We start from the raw sequence: 15,633 nt of genomic DNA, 5'->3' as shown, positions 1-15,633 counted from the left end.
CTGAACGCAGTATGGCCTCAGCTTCCATAAATGTTTAATCTGTGCCTAGAGATTTCTGAACCAATACTAACCATTGGCTTCATCTACACTACTGCTGGAAGCACAGGCAGTTGTGCCCTTCACTGAGTTTAATGAATCCAGCACAATGAGCATGACTGCCCAAGCTACCTTAGCTTTGCACTGGGACACCCAGCCTGCTCTGTGTTCCCTGTACCCTTTGGCCTTGCTGGCCATTACAGACACATACATTGTACTGAAATTACATCTTCATCTGCTTCAGAGCTAAGGAAGATGAGTACACAGTGAGCAAAAGTAATCACTTTTGTTTTTTAACAACTCCCAAGTTAAAATCCTGCAGTTGGTGACCCACCACAATTGCATTTCCCAAGTAGATAAGATAGGCTGTGAGGGTTTGAATAAAACAGAGATATGCAGGTTGGGTTTTCTGCCTCCACATGTCATCTGGTGCTGCAACCCAGGGTGCTTTTTCCTCAGTCCTTTCCAAGAGCATCCAGAGACTGTTCGGACACTGTAGCAGTCCTGCATGTCAAACCAGCTGTAAATACCTGGCATTTTCTTTACTTATGAGTACATGGTTTTCAATTTTGATCAAAACTGACTGAATCAAGGGAGAGTTTTACTACTGACTTCTAAAGATATCTTTTTAGATATCTCTATCACCATCAGCCCAACTATCACCACCTTAACCAATTTCAGATTGTTGTAAGTTTCCTCCTTGCTTTTGGTTTCACTGCAATCACCTACAATATCCTCATCTTCATCTACATTCTTAGAAACATTATTATTTCCATCAGGGGCATCTGAGAACTCTTCACAAAATGCTTCAGTACCACAGTCTCTGATTGATGCTGTATGGTCTAGTTTTATTGGTTCAGCAATAACTGAGTTTGGTGCTTGATTTCTTGAATGCCAGTGTCTTCATCATTAGCAATTTTATCCTCTTTCTTCTCTACCTCTTCTGGAGTTTCCATGACTTCCTTCACTGCAGAGGAATTTAAGCTCTGATCATATTCATTTTCCAAGTCACTGCAGTCTTCGTTGATCAGCTGAGCTTCAGGAAGTACACTGTATTATATACCTCAGATTGTGGGCACTCAGTACCGCACTGATTTCCATCATATAGCTCTCCATCATATAAGTCACTATTTGACATTTATTTAAGTAATGACTTAAACACTGGATCTTCCCTCAGAGTCAGTGGAGAGCTTTCACTTGGGAGCAATAAATGGTTTGGGACCCCTACACATAGAATTTGGGTTATGAAGAATGTCAGTCCTTGGCAGTGAAGGAGAAAATTTGGAGACAGCTACCGAAGAAAGGTGACCAGTAACTTCTGGTTTTGGTGCTCATGCTAGCTTTGTGATTTCTGGAGAAAAGAGAGAAAAGTCACGTTAGTCAACTTGATGTCTTATTAAAGCCACCAGTATATATTCTACAGTAGACTTTATCTTATACATTATATTTGTCTTTTATAAAGCTGAACCCAGCCAATAAAAGGCCTGTTCTGAAGAGAGAACTGCTACAGCAGTGAATATGTACTGTGCTTCCATGTGGCACTGCAGCTATTCCAGGGAATGTGGTGCTCATGGACTGGGTTAGGTTGAGGTTGGACTTGATGATCTCTGAGGTCTTTTCCAAGCTGAGCAATGTTATGATTCTGTGATTCTGTGGTTTAGAGTCATCATGAAACAAAGCAGCCCCAGCACAGCTGGAGAGGAAAAGGTGTACAGCTGCAGAGCCAAAGGTGTATCACACAAGTTGAGTAGCTTGGATGCTTTCCTGTGCAACCTGCTCTAGGCAACCTGCTTTAGCAGAGGGGTTGGACTAGATTATCTCCAGAAGTCCTTCCCACCCTCTATGATTCTGTGATTCTATATACTACAAGACAGGAAGTCATTCTTACTGATGAAACAGTCTCTTGAGAAAGAAACACCCAGTTAGACCCCTAAAGTCCTAAAGATGCAGGGAAATAATGAACTCTAAAAACTTTGTGTGAGAGGGAAAAAGGCTGTGCTTAAATGCTTGTTGTTCCAAACACTTTAAATAAAGCATTTTTCCAGTTTTATTATTTAATCTTGAACATGAACAGTGATATTCAGTGTATATTTCCTACAGAGAATGGTTTGGTTACAGTGGTCAGAATATGATTCCAAAGACAGGCGAGATGCCAAGGGATGGGGTAAGGAGAGCAGCTCATCAATGAATCAGGAGGCCCTGTTCAGTTTCTAGCACTGGCACAAAAGCCAAACAATGTAATGCTCCTAAAGCTGCTGAAACGTGTTCTCTCTGAAAAAGTGGCCAGCCCCACTGGGATTTAATCCATGTTAAAACCTTAAGCTCAGAGCTCAGTCCAGCAAAAGGTGTTTAACTGTGAGGAAGATTTTATTCTGATCCAAACCAAAATTAGAAGTGTCAGGTTTCCTTCAGGAAGAGCAAAGCCTGCAAAGCCCAAGAATTCATAATATAGCTTATTTGGAGGTTTTTGCCATTATTCTGTATGGGCAGGATACAGCCTCAATAGTAGCTGTGAGAATGGACAGTTTCCATATGTGCCCACCTAAGGCAAGAAAAAATGAAAAGGACTACAGTTGAATAGATGTCATGCCATGGTTTTTCCTGTATCTACAAAGAGGCAGGCATTGCAAATTGTCAGCATGTCAGAAAAGAAAATGCATGCCCAAATCCATTGTCAGCTTTTACACTATCTTTCAGCATGGCCTGCAAACTGAGCCATGTCACAGACATGTTGTTGGAATGGACACACTGGATGAAATGTTCCCCAGCCTTATTGCTATCATGCAGGACATCAGTCAGGTGCTCTGCACCAGCCTGCACAGCCCAGCAGCTCAGGCTCCTTGTACACCATGCTCTCCTGGAGAGCTGATTTGTGATTTCTGACAGGCATGGCCTTCTGATCCAACTAGACTAATCCCGTGCAGAGAACAAAAACACTGTGAGTGTATCTCCTGAACAACAAAGAGAATATAAGCAGGTGGGTGCCACAAAGAAAGGGCAGTTGCCTTTAGGGCAGACACAACAGATCATCTTTTTTGCTTCAGACTTCAATACTGTGGTTCTTCTTTAAAGATTTGCTCCCTCTACCACATTTCCTTTTTTATTTTCCTCAGGATGTTCCTTCTATCTGAGAGCATATAATCTTGGTCTCTTTAGAGGGTTCAAGTTAGTAAGAACCATTCTCCCAAAGGAGTGCAGGAACTGCTGCGTCACTCAGCCTTTTGTAACCATCAGTTTTCTTCTAGAGCAACATGCTCAACAGCCTGTTTTTAGAAGGAACAATTCTGAACAGAAGTTAAAAAGAATAGACTTCATTCACTTCCTTCTTCAAGAAAGCAGGAGTAAAAGGAGAAGAGATTTTATGTTTTGCAAGCATTTCTTATAGTTTCCTGGAGCATCTGCACTTTAACTTTACATCTCTATGATGCTTCTACTGACCTCCAGAGGTTTTAATGAATTCTCCTCATGTTCTTTCGTATGAGTGAAAATCCTTACAGTAATGCAGTGCTTTCCTGTTTTACACAGATGCTGTGGGACCTGATAAAAGTCAGATAGCGATTCAACCCACCAACATCCAGCCTAAGTCTACAGTCTCACCTGTTTCTTCCTGTCATCACCCCTGGAGATCTAGTTATATCATAAGAATAGGATCCTCCAAGACTTAGCTGGACAGTTGTATTTCTCCCCTCCATGTTTGTTCTTGGTTTTACCCTTCCTCTTTGCATGTGGGGAGATAAGTATACTAGGAGACCTTACAAACCATCATGATCAATGGTAATCTTTGACATTTAAGTCAAATCTGTAATAATATCAGTTACAAAGCATTTTGTCTGTTTTCTTCAGGTTCATGGCACTCATTTTCCACCTAGTCACACATTTTGGCTTGTAGCCAGTCTCCCTCTTTGGGTAGATCAACATCTACACACCCTCCAAGCCTTTTCCATCAGCCTTCTTGTAGGAAAGAAGAAAGTGGGAACTGATGGGGGGAAGCAGCAGCTCCCTAACAGAACATCCTAGAAGTACGAAGCCAGAGGGATTGCATAAATGTGGAACTATGCAGCACCAATAAATACAAATTAAACTCATAACAAGAAGTGAAATATTAGGGCCAAGGTGACATTTGGACTGGAGGTTCAGCCAAGCTTTGCTTTAAATATTTTATTGCTGCAGATAAAGAAAGAGCTTATCCAACACGTTTCTCTCTCTTTCGCTTGCTCTCTTTTTCTCTCCCTATGAACTAAAGGGGAAAAAAAAAAAAAGAAAAATAAAGTATCTTAACTAGCTTTGGTTGTATTTGAGCTACACTTCAAAGTTTCACAAAAATAAACAGTTTTAAGGGGGAGGAATGCACACTTGTAAAGAGAGAAAATGCACTTTGAAGCCAGCAAGGGACTGCGTACTCTACGCAGAGATTCACAGCATCCTGCCTGGAGCAGACAAGCAGTGTCCCCCTCCCCTCTGAGGAGCCTCTCCTCCCTTCGAATGGGGCTGCCTGGCAGCAATGGGTCTTTTGAAGGAATGTCAGGATAGCAGGAGCCAGTGCTTTGTTCTCTTCTCCTTCCCCCTGCTATGCTCCTGTTGTTTTCTGCTCTGATTGAAAGTTTCATGTGCCGGTAGCTGTCACTGAGATCTGAGTCTACACAGCACCTAGCATAGCATCAGTCCTGGATTAGGATGTGGGCTCTTTGGGGTTGACTGCAGCAATGCCAATAATCTACATGATTAGAGGTGGGCTCTGAAACTTGAGAAAGGTGGAAAAGGGTTTGTTTGCCCTGTGCAGAGTCACACAGGGACGTGCAAAGCTTGAGTACAGAGCTCTCCTGGACATCATGGGGGGTCTGCACCAGTCCTGTCTTTAGAATGAGATGCTCCACTGCTGGGATCCTCAGCCTTTGGGTTTGTCTGTCTCACAGCACACATTTCTTAGGGAAAAGAAAGGTTCAGCTGAGGGCTGTGGGTGTGCTGGGCCCAGAGCAGAGGAGTTGAGGGGAGCCTGATGGCGGCTGCAGCTTCTCACAGGGAACGGAGGGCAGCGCTGAGCTCTGCTCTGTGTGACAGCGACAGGGCCTGTGGGAATGGCATGGAGCTGCGCCAGGGGAGGGCTGGAGGTTAGGGAAAGGCTCTGCACCAGAGGGTGGGGGCATGGAAGAGGCTGCCCAGGGCAGTGGGCACGGCAGTGAGCTGCTGGAGCTCAAGAGGTGTTTGTACGTCACTATCAGATACATAGTTTGAATTTTCGTTGGTCTTGTGTGGAGGCAGGAATTGGACTCAATGATTCTTGGGGTCTGGTTCAAGTTGGGATATTCTCTGATTCTATTTCTCTGTTTTAATCCCTTATTTCCTTCTCTATTCTGTCTCCACAGCGCAGAGTCCCACTGCAGCAGACCCCTTGCAGCAAGCCTACGCTGGAGTGCAGCAGTACGCAGGTCGTTAGTATTAACACTTTCTCCCAGTAAACCTTTTTCTTCTCTAAATTCTGTAAACACAGCTAAGGGGGCTGTGGGAAGGGAGGTGGATCCTGAGGTGGGGACACCTGACAGATCTTCAGATTCAATTTGCAGTATCATGAAAACAGACCTAAGGACCCAGAGCACTGGGGAATGGCTCCCACTGAGCTTTACCTTTGTGCAGCTTCACTGACAGAACTGGACCAGGCCTCCCTAGAACGTACAATGAGCAAGAGAAAAATCAGACCTCTTGGTTTGTGGCCACTTTGTGTTACAGAAGATCTGGGGGTCTCCTGAGTGCTGCATTGAGCAGGGCAGATGGGCAAACAGACCCTGCCGAGCCACTGCAGCAGTGCCTGGCAGGGCACAGTCAGTGTATGTCTGCATACGCCCGTTTTGTAGGGTATGTGTGAACTCTGCTGGTTGTGCATGTGTGAGACTCCCCAGCCCTGGCTAGTTCTGATGTGGCTGGAGGTACAGATTCGAGGCTTGCCCTAGAAGCTGCGTATACTCCTGGCTTCCCAGCAGCTTCTCCATGACCTCCAATGGGCAGACCTCTCACTCTCAACGTCTCTGTGTATGCTGAGCAGCTCCTTTGCAGTTGATGGACTGACACCAGCCAAAGTGACCCGGTGCAGACCATGACCCTGCTGTGTTCAGCCTCCCCTTGTGAGGTGTCCATGGCCAACACTGCAAGGAAGCTGCCACCTCAAAGTCATTATTTCCTATGGTAACTGGAGCAATCATGGGCTCCCGCTGAGGAATGGCTATTATTTCATGTCAGTGCTGTATCTGGAAACTTAATTTAATTCTCCATGTAGGGCTTCATTTGCCGGTATTTTAGTTATTGTCATTTATTGCTTGTGAGGTTTGATAGATGGGAAGCAGCTCAACCCTTTGAGCTGTTAATTAACCCCTCTGCACACACATGGCCCCTATCCCTCTCTCTCTGGGCTCACAGGCGACCCGTACTCTGTATTTTTAGCAGCAAGGCACATCATCTACCATCTGTGGTATTGAATGGCTCCCCTCGTCTGCTTGGTGGGGGAGCTGAGGTGGGGAAAATTGTTTAATTGCTGCACACTGTTTCCACTGTGTTTGTGTAGAAGACTAAATGTCCATAGACGTGAAAGGAAATGTATATCTGAGAATGCATGCAGAAGTGTGCCTCTGTGCATATTCTGTATAGAGTTAGAGAGAGTGGGAATACATATGAACTGTTATTATAAGCATGTGTATAAATCAGAGTGCAAAAGAAAAACGTGGACATGGACTCTGCACATGCCTGTCAGCACAGGCATCAATACACTGAGCTCAAGAATGAGTGTTTTTCTTGTACTTCCTGGGATGGTTACCCACCTCTGGTGGGGGAGATCTCATGGATCTCCGTTTAGACTGCCATTTAGATCACATGGCTGTTCCCGGTGCTTCTGCTACAAAGTTGAAAGGAGAATGGATGCTCAGAGATGAGTGCTACTATCTGAAGCACCACTGTGACACTTCTATTATATCTCAGACTATACGAGGCACCTAAAATACACGGGAAAGCCCGTCTCCAGCTTCTTGTGATTGTTTGATTTGAAAGTTTCTTGCTTCCCAGAACTGAAATCTATCCTTTTCTTCTCTCCCTTTCTTTTCTCTACAGCTGCTTATCCTGCTGCTTATGGCCAGATTAGCCAAGCGTTCCCACAGCCACCTCCCATGATACCACAGCAACAGAGAGAAGGTGAGTGAGTGGTCTGTTGTTTTCGCTGCACCCAGCATGCCATCCCTTCTACACTGGTTCCCCTCCTCATACACCTAGAGAGCATCCATTAAATGCCCCATTGCTTTGAATCCTTGGTCCACTGAGTCGTTTCTCAATTTCCATATGTGGCGTTACTGGCACACTGCAAACATCCTCATGGGAAATTTCTGCCAAGATCTCCTAAGATCCCAGGGAGAGGAGCATGCTGATGTGCAAGGGCCATGGAAAGGCCTGTTAGCAGTGTGGACAATAACATCCAGTGGGGATTGTTTAAGACAGCCAACAAGAGTAATTGTACTGGAATAAAGAATTTAATAGGAAACAAATAATGGTGATCATTCATTAGAAGCCAGTAATGTAATTTCAGACACCTGCTATTAAGTGGAGCTGATTTAGTCCTTTCAGCCTCCCTAGAAACACAAATCAGCCCTTTTTAGAGAGTAATATCTGTATGAGGATGAGATTATTCATGTAGCAAAGATACCTGTTTCTTTACATTGACTACAAGAGGAGCCTGACTTATGTACATGGGACAGGATAGTTGCACTGGAGACAATGAAAGCATGGATAGATGAATCTCCCACTGTTGCATGTGATTGTTTTGGGAGGTATCTGCATCATGTAATGCAGAGCAACCAAAGACTTCCTTAAATAAAGAGAGGAGTCATTTATGTTTGCTTTACAGCCAGTAGGGAACAGTAGGAATCTCAGAGGCAACCTGCTCAGATAGCCCCAACCATCCTCCACACTCTCTTTGGACAAGAAACTGCTTTCCTAAGTGAGGCATTTAAGTCAGGTACTTCAGCTTTGTGTAGGGACCCTCATTTTAAATAATTATATTTCAACTTTTACTCCTTACTAGATCACTAATTCAGATATATTCTATATGTGTTGTTATATATATAATTACATTTAATATTTTAATACAGTCAGAATAAAATGAATCAAGATTAGACTATCAAACTAAAACATCCTGATGGCCTAGAACTACTTTGGGGGAGAAATCTCATTTTGTGAGAAAATTAGAAATGTCAGCAATTCGATCTAATTTGGAATTAATTTTTTTCTGATGTCAGAATTTCCTGGGGAACACAACTTCCAGCTCCTGATTAGCTCTAGTACACATCCCTGCTGTGAGAACAGATGCACAGACCTAGCGTATCATTACTGAGATGTTTCCCCCATGCTGAAGGACTTTGGTTTTTATTACTTACCGGGGCTAGATTAAGCACAGGACAAAATGGAGAGCAGATCATTGCTTAACATAGCATTATGCCAGGAACAATCCAAAGCAAGGAATAACTGTTGTGCACACTCCGAGCACCATTGACCAAAGATCCCAATGTTCATACCGCACGGTGTGTCTGTGGGTTGAGGGTGAGTATCGCCCAGTGGACAAGTTATGAGATAACTCTTTGCTCCTTTCCATGAGCATCTGATATTAAGAATGACTGGGGGCCAGGTATAGGAGAAGAACCACTGATTCAAGGTAGGCAGCCATTCCCAGTGTCCTCCATTTTCATGTAGTGCTTATCTGCTGTGGTTTTCTCTACTGTTTGCTAGAGGGAGAATCTCTAAGACACAACACTGCATTTTAGCAGTGAGTCAAGACCTTCAAACCTCTCTACCCTTTAACAGGAAGATGTAGCAAGAGGGAATTCTAATAATAACAATACTCAATGCTGAAAAGAGTGCTTTATGTTTGCAAGGATGTGCGCAAACATTGATTTATTAAAGAACCTATCCTACCACAACAACAACATTGATGATCACATTGTTAATAATGATGCTAACTCTCAGCTCCTGAATCCTGGTTGGATAACAAGCCCAGACTGCTTGGCTGCTGCATAATTCCTGTAAAGATTAGTCATTGCTTCCACATGAGCGCTGAGGCTGTTGGCAGCTGATGGATTGCACAGGATGGAGCAGATCCAAAATTTCCAAAGGTAGAGACAAAGTCTTAACTCAGACCATGTCAACCAGGCAAAACTTGGGGGTAATTTCAAATTTGTATTGTATTACTCATCTTGACATAGTTTAGGAAACAAAGAAGTACACTTGGATACTAAAATAAAGTAGGGCAGGTTTATGACTCTTGCATTCAAGTATGCTGAGGACTAAATAACAAGCAAAGAATAGGCAACAAGTTACAGCCTCAGAGTGTTCACTGATGAGGTGAGGTATATTCCCACTTACTGTGCATCTAGACAAAAGACCACTTGCCAACTTTGTACATCCGTATGGGGACACCTCATTTTTAATTACTCATATTGACAGTTGACATCCAGAAATAGGTTGGGACACTGTTGTCCATCTTAAGTAACTTGCCACAAGCTGGACAGTGATGAGCATGGGCAGAGCAATGACTTAGCAGTTCAAATCTTACCAAGCCAAATCAACACAGACTCAGAACAGATCTCTCTTCCATATGTTCCAGTGTTTCCAGGCACATGAGTTTCTGTTATACAGCATGGTTTGCCTGTCATATGCAAATCGTTCATAAACTGTGTGTTCCTTACAACTTTTATTTCTTTTTGTCTGAATCCAGACTATCTGTGCTTCCAGTGTATTAATGAGCAGAAATACCTATTAGTTAAAGCAATAAAACTAAAAGCCGTGGTAGGTGTCAGGATAGAAATGAACCTTGATTCATGAAATGTTGCAATGGTTAGATTTTGAGGTGACTTACAGCCCTTTAGAAAACCAAAGTAAAGTGCTTAGTAAAGAATTTTAGTATTATATTCAGCCTTGAACTGCCAACTGTACCTATCCTCAGTGATCCATTAACTCAGTCCAGAATAAGACCTTTCTCTTGGCAGTAAAGTTTTCACTAAGATTTTGCCATACCAACAGTAATCTTGTTCCAATGATCTTGATCCCTTTAAAACTCTTTGCATAGAACTAACTTAGCGCTTCATAGCATTCTGAGTGGAACAATAAATGCATTCAGTCTTTCAAAAATATACACATATGCAGAAAGGGATGGCCACATGCATGATTATGTCATCTACTGTAGACTGACAGAACTAACTTGACTCAGGAATACGGGAAAAACAAGGTAGAGAGAGCTTGTTTTGTGAATTCTTTACCCAGGAGTCTAACTGTGATAGGTAACTTATGGATGGATGGGTTTAACAAGAAATTAGTTGCTAAATTCTAATGGCAGAATTTTCATATGTGAGGGTGATAAATCAAACTACCCCAGGTTGTTTCTCAGTAGCAGGTGGAGTTTTCAGCATTAAACTAGCAAAAATCCTCTGGAGCTGGGAATGGAGTGAGTTTGGCCTTGAATGTTTGAGTCAGAGTGGGAAGCCACAGCATGGGTTTCAAAGCCACACTTCAAAACAGAACTGGGCTTTGGTCTCTGCTTTCTCACATCCTTCCTGGCCTTTTTCTCTTGGTGTCCAAGCACTGTTAGACAAAGCTGACTTTAAGATGAGCTAAGTGCTGTTCTCTCCTTGAGTCCAGCCTCCAAACCTAGTGTGGATGAAGTTGTGTGCTTCTGATCCAGCTTGTGCCCTTAGTAGGTATTTCTCAGCGCGTGCAGGCAGAATCTCTCTACTCATGCACAACACATCCAAGACCCCAGGAAATACAGCTGGCATTTTTGAAAGAATTTGCCAGTTTTACAGAGCAAACTGCTGGCTCTGGTGATGTCAGTGGGAATTTTGCCACTAATTGCAGTAAAGCCAAGATTTTACCCATTCCATAATAATGCAGATCTCAAATCCCACAGCAGAAGCGCTCTGGGGCACATTCAGATGAAGAAATGAAATTTTCCCTACTATTCTGGACCATGGTCTTCTCCTGGGCAGCATTTTCTCAGCTGTAACAGACACCTAAGGGTGTTGGTGTTTGTTTAACATTTTCAGACTGTTTCATATCTAGCTTATTGTGCCAGTAACTGCATTGTATGTAACTGAACTGCAGAAAGGACCGAAGAAAGGATAATCGCTCAGTGGGGATACTAAGGAAGACGTGGACAGGAGCTGAGGGGAAGAATGAAAAGTTTGGCATGAAATAGGGGAGCCTGAGTGTGGGCCACTGAGTTTCAAAAGTAAATTAGTTATGCAGATGACTGGGTGACTAATTGGTTAATTATCCCACTGTACCAGTTTCCCCCCCGCTTGGAAGAAACTCAGTCACCATCCCCATGACCTCTAGGAAATGCACGAGATGCAAAGGATCAGCTGTTCCTTCGTGACAGTCCTTTTAGCAAATTAGTGGGGAAAATTGTGCTTAGCAAATATTCATTAGGGCTTCATTTTCCATTAATCCAAAAGGAAATGTGGAGAGCCTGTGACTTCAATCATGCTGAGGCCCAGGAATTTTAATGAGCTTTAAATGGGCATCTGTCAGAATCCTGACTTCGCCTTACTTCTCCTGCCAGCCGGGGGGATGAATAATGGCTAATAAAAGGTGGGAGCATCTAGGCGAACTCCTCTCTCTAACAGGAAAGGCAAAGTTGTAATTTGCTGTGTTACAACACCATAATTATGCCCCAATGAAGAAAACAAGAGTACTAAAAAAACCTTTTCCTTCTCCACACTGTGCCCCAGCTTTAAATGGGGGAAAGTAGGCTCAGTTAGGTCACAGGGATGTAAGCACAGGAGCTGAGTGGAAGAAGGGCATCCCATTTTGCTCTTTCCTCCTACCCTCAAGGAGAATGCATTAATTCCCCTTCATTTGGACCCTGATGAGCAAACCAGAGCTGGAGTTACCTGTGGAGGTCACTGTAGACCTGGGCAGCAGCTGGAATTATCCCTGGAGATAATCTCCCCCACCCAAAAAGTCCTACCTCCTGAGGCTCCACAGTTCTTTGCTGGTGACTTAAATGTTTAGGGATTTTTTCCACAGTGTAAGCCAGAGGAAGGTCCTACCTCAAAATGCAATCAAAACAGAACATTTTCCATGCCTTGACATAAACAAAAAGACATTCCACTGAAAGTCTTCTTCTCTGGATATTTGTTACAGTAGTGAGAAGAAAAAAGAAAAAAAAAAAAAAGAAAGAAAAAAAGACAGTTCCTGTCCCAAACTCTAGGATTTGGGATTTTAATCCATCTATCATCTCTTTTGAGGAACCCTGTGGAATGAGACCAAACTGTCTAGATTATGGGGAGTCTTTGGAGTTAGTCATACTGTGGGGACAGAATGCAGAGTTCTACAAAACAAAACAAGTCCAGGGGTCTCTGTATTTTCCCTTCTACTGGTATCTCAGTCTTCACAGGAAACGGGAAAAATACTGAAACACTTGGGTGCAGTCCCAGAGAAGTAAAGGTTAGGGGGTGGTCACCCAAAACTCTACAGATTAAATGAAGTACAAAGAGAGCCAAGAACTGGATGTATTTTCTTTTTTTGTTCTTTTCCTCTACTTTATTTTTTCCATGGCCACGAGAGCTCCTGTATTCTTCTGATTCTGTGTTTTATTCTGGTGTTTGTGCTAGGAAGGTTAGCATAGACATCTGGCGACTTTCTGAGTTCCTAGTCTTCTGCTTTCTTTGTTCCTCTTAAAGAGTCTTGAAGACCAACATAGGAGAATAAGGAAGGGTTCTTATGATAGATGTCTCATTGCTAGACATGGAGTTTTACGAAGAGCTTTCAGTCTGGAAAAGAGGAGGCTCAGGGAAGACCTTATTACTCTCTATATCTACCTGAAGGGAATTGCAGCGAGCAGGGGGTCAGCCTCTTCTCTTGTGTAACTGGTGATAGGACTGGAGGGAATGGCTTCAAGCTGTGCCAGGGGAGATTTAGGCTGGGCGTCTGGAAATACTACTTTTCTGAAAGAGTGGCCAGGCAGTGGAATGGGCTGCCCAGGGAGCTGGTGGAATCACTGACCCTGGAAGTGTTCAAGGAACATTTGGATTTTGTGTTGAGGGACATGTTTAGTGAGAACTATTAGTGGATGGTTGGACTGGATGATCCTGTAGGTCTTTTCCTTGGTGTTTCTGTGATTCTGTGAAGTGGCAACAATAAAGAGATGAGCCAGTAAAACTTAGAAAGCACATCCCACACCCACTGTTTCCCAGGTGAGACACACTGAGGAGCCGTTTCTTCAAGACCCCTAAATGCAGGCCAGGCTCTGCAGACTGCTTACTAACAGGTATCCCTCAGCAGTCAGAGAGAGGAGACAACGCAAAATAAATCCCACTATGTGCTTTCTCAAATCCCACTTAACTCTATTCATGGTTCTTATTTTTTTCTTGACAGGACCAGAGGGCTGTAACCTGTTTATCTACCATCTGCCCCAGGAGTTTGGGGATGCTGAGCTGATGCAGATGTTCCTGCCTTTCGGTAATGTCATCTCCTCGAAAGTGTTTGTGGATCGGGCGACAAACCAAAGTAAATGCTTTGGTGGGTAAAGATAACAAAACAATTAGATTCATCCAGGAAAGGGCTTTCTCTGAATACTTTACCTTTCAACTGCTTTCTTTCTGCTTAAGCTTTTATGATTTCTCTCGATTTATTTCTGTCAATACTTTCCCCCTTCCCTCTTTCTCTCCTAATTGTCTCATGCTCAGAATTGTATGCGCTGCTTAGAGGTGAAGGTTTGGCATCTCACCAGCAACTGCGTGCTGCAGTTGCTGGTGGTGGGGTGGAAAATATCTTGCCTCATAAGGGGAGCTGAGGAAGGTGCAGAAAAGACTAAAGCACCTGCAGCAGAATGGAGGAGGCCAGGGGGTTAGGTGAAATGCTGATGGGGTCAGCAGTGGGAGCATGTGGCAGAAGGAGAATTTCTGTATCTAAGACAAAGCAGGAACAGGTCATGAAGTCAAAGGGAAGACAGAGCTTGAGGAGCAGCTCTCCAGCAGGTGTGATACATTAAACTGCAAAGGGACAAAGGCTGAACAACATTAGTTGAATGCCTGTAGGAATGGCTGCTCAGTGAAATGCCAGCAACCATGCTCTGAACCCACCAGACCTGAGCCAGCGCTACAGCACATACAAACAGCCTGAGATCACCCTGTGCCTCAGCTGGGTTTGAATAAATACTGCGCTCACACAGCTCTGGGCATATGGCTGGCTCAGCTCCACCAGCTGGAGCATGAGTGGAACACAGCCTCAGCTGCATGTGGTCGGCCAGACAGGGACACCCCAGTCTGCACCCACTAGGTTGGATCAGCCTGCCAACAGCTGTGTGGTAACGTGTTTCAGTGAGATTTCACTGTTTGCAAAAGTGTTACTATGGAAGGTCCTTTCAGGCAGTGCAGCAGCAGGCGGACCTTGCCACCCTGCCACGTGGCACTATCCCGCTGGTGGACTGGGGATCTCTCCCATCCTCATGCTCACCAATGGGATGTGAAATTTCTTGTTCTGTGCCATCCAGTACTCCTTGCAATTCCATTAGAATTACAGTGGGACAAACTATTGCTTTTCTGTTCCTGTTACCTGCAGCTGATCTGGACTCTGTTTCTCAGGCAAACTTCCAGAGTTAAGACTTGTTGGAGTTTCATTTGAATTTAAAGTCACTTTCAATCTCCACACTGTGCTTTCCTTCTGTGCTACTTTCCCCACTCCCCTCCCAGATAGCCCACCTCCCAAAACTCCTGCCTCATTTCTTGCTATGGTGCAAGACAGACAACACTTCCAAGAATTTTGTGCATCTTCTCTGTGACCCTCTACAGAGGGTCAGACAAGGTTGCTCTTTGATTCTAGAAGTGTTTTTCCCTGGTGTGAGAAGACGCAGTAATTCCCTTCCAACATAGTCATGGGATTCCTGTACTCCCAAACACTGGAAGAAAAAAAAAGATACTGGTTAGAAGAAGCAGTTGGAAAGTTTAGATGAGAAATTATGAATTATCTGTACTCACTCCAGAGCCCACCTTCTTTGTGGAGTTTTAATCATATAAAAGCTCATAACAAAATGAGCAGACCAGCACAGCTCTAGGTGACATTGAAAACTAGGGCTCCAAGGATATCAACAGGTTAGAAACAGACCTTTGGGAGTGAAATTGCTATTCCTATCATAAATAATATTTAGGAGAATACTGTGCTTAGCTCCTCTCATAACTGGCAAGGAGAAAGGCAAAACTAAACGGAGATGTGAGGTGAGAAACAGATTCACTACATCTTCTCTTATCTCAAAACTATAGCTGCAAGGCTTCATGAGGATTATAACACATACCTAGCTTGTGGAGCAGTTGTGGGGCTGGCTTTATTGCCACTTTCGAGGTACTTTGAGGTTGTGGCTGAGCAGTGATCGGGGCATTTTAGCACAGTTTTTTCTTAAGCATGAGTCTTACTGGAAGAACCTAAACCACAACTTGTTTAACGCAGTAACATTCGATGCTGATGTTAGATTGTTCAAGCTTGAACGCAGGAAGGTGCACTGTGGATGTACAGACTCAAGACCAAGCAAAAAGAGGAAATAGAGATTGCTAGTTGATTTTAGTCATCTTATATTAA

At 43.7% G+C, this 15,633-nt stretch overlaps 1 protein-coding gene across 10 annotated transcripts in view; it reads left to right on the top strand.

The window, feature by feature from the left end:
* The window catches only part of CELF4 (CUGBP Elav-like family member 4), a 715,804-nt gene that overhangs the window by 656,068 nt on the left and 44,103 nt on the right, over window positions 1–15,633 (top strand). For 4 of the 10 annotated variants that reach the window (XR_008203252.1, XM_052670664.1, XM_052670663.1 and 1 more), the window contains exons 9-11: window positions 5,400–5,465; window positions 7,129–7,209; window positions 13,438–13,581. Coding sequence is in view for 9 of the 10 variants with exons in the window: in XM_052670664.1 (XP_052526624.1) it covers window positions 5,400–5,465; window positions 7,129–7,209; window positions 13,438–13,581 (291 nt within the window). In the remaining variant the exon portion in view is untranslated. The remainder of the gene's footprint in view (window positions 1–5,399; window positions 5,466–7,128; window positions 7,210–13,437; window positions 13,582–15,633) is intronic. The other 6 variants (XM_052670670.1, XM_052670669.1, XM_052670666.1 and 3 more) reach the window with 3 other exon arrangements.

Source organism: Tympanuchus pallidicinctus, unplaced genomic scaffold (genome assembly GCF_026119805.1).
Source record: "Tympanuchus pallidicinctus isolate F22 unplaced genomic scaffold, pur_lepc_1.0 scaffold9, whole genome shotgun sequence".
NCBI lineage: Eukaryota > Metazoa > Chordata > Aves > Galliformes > Phasianidae > Tympanuchus > Tympanuchus pallidicinctus.
This window is presented reverse-complemented; position numbering and strand designations above follow the sequence as displayed.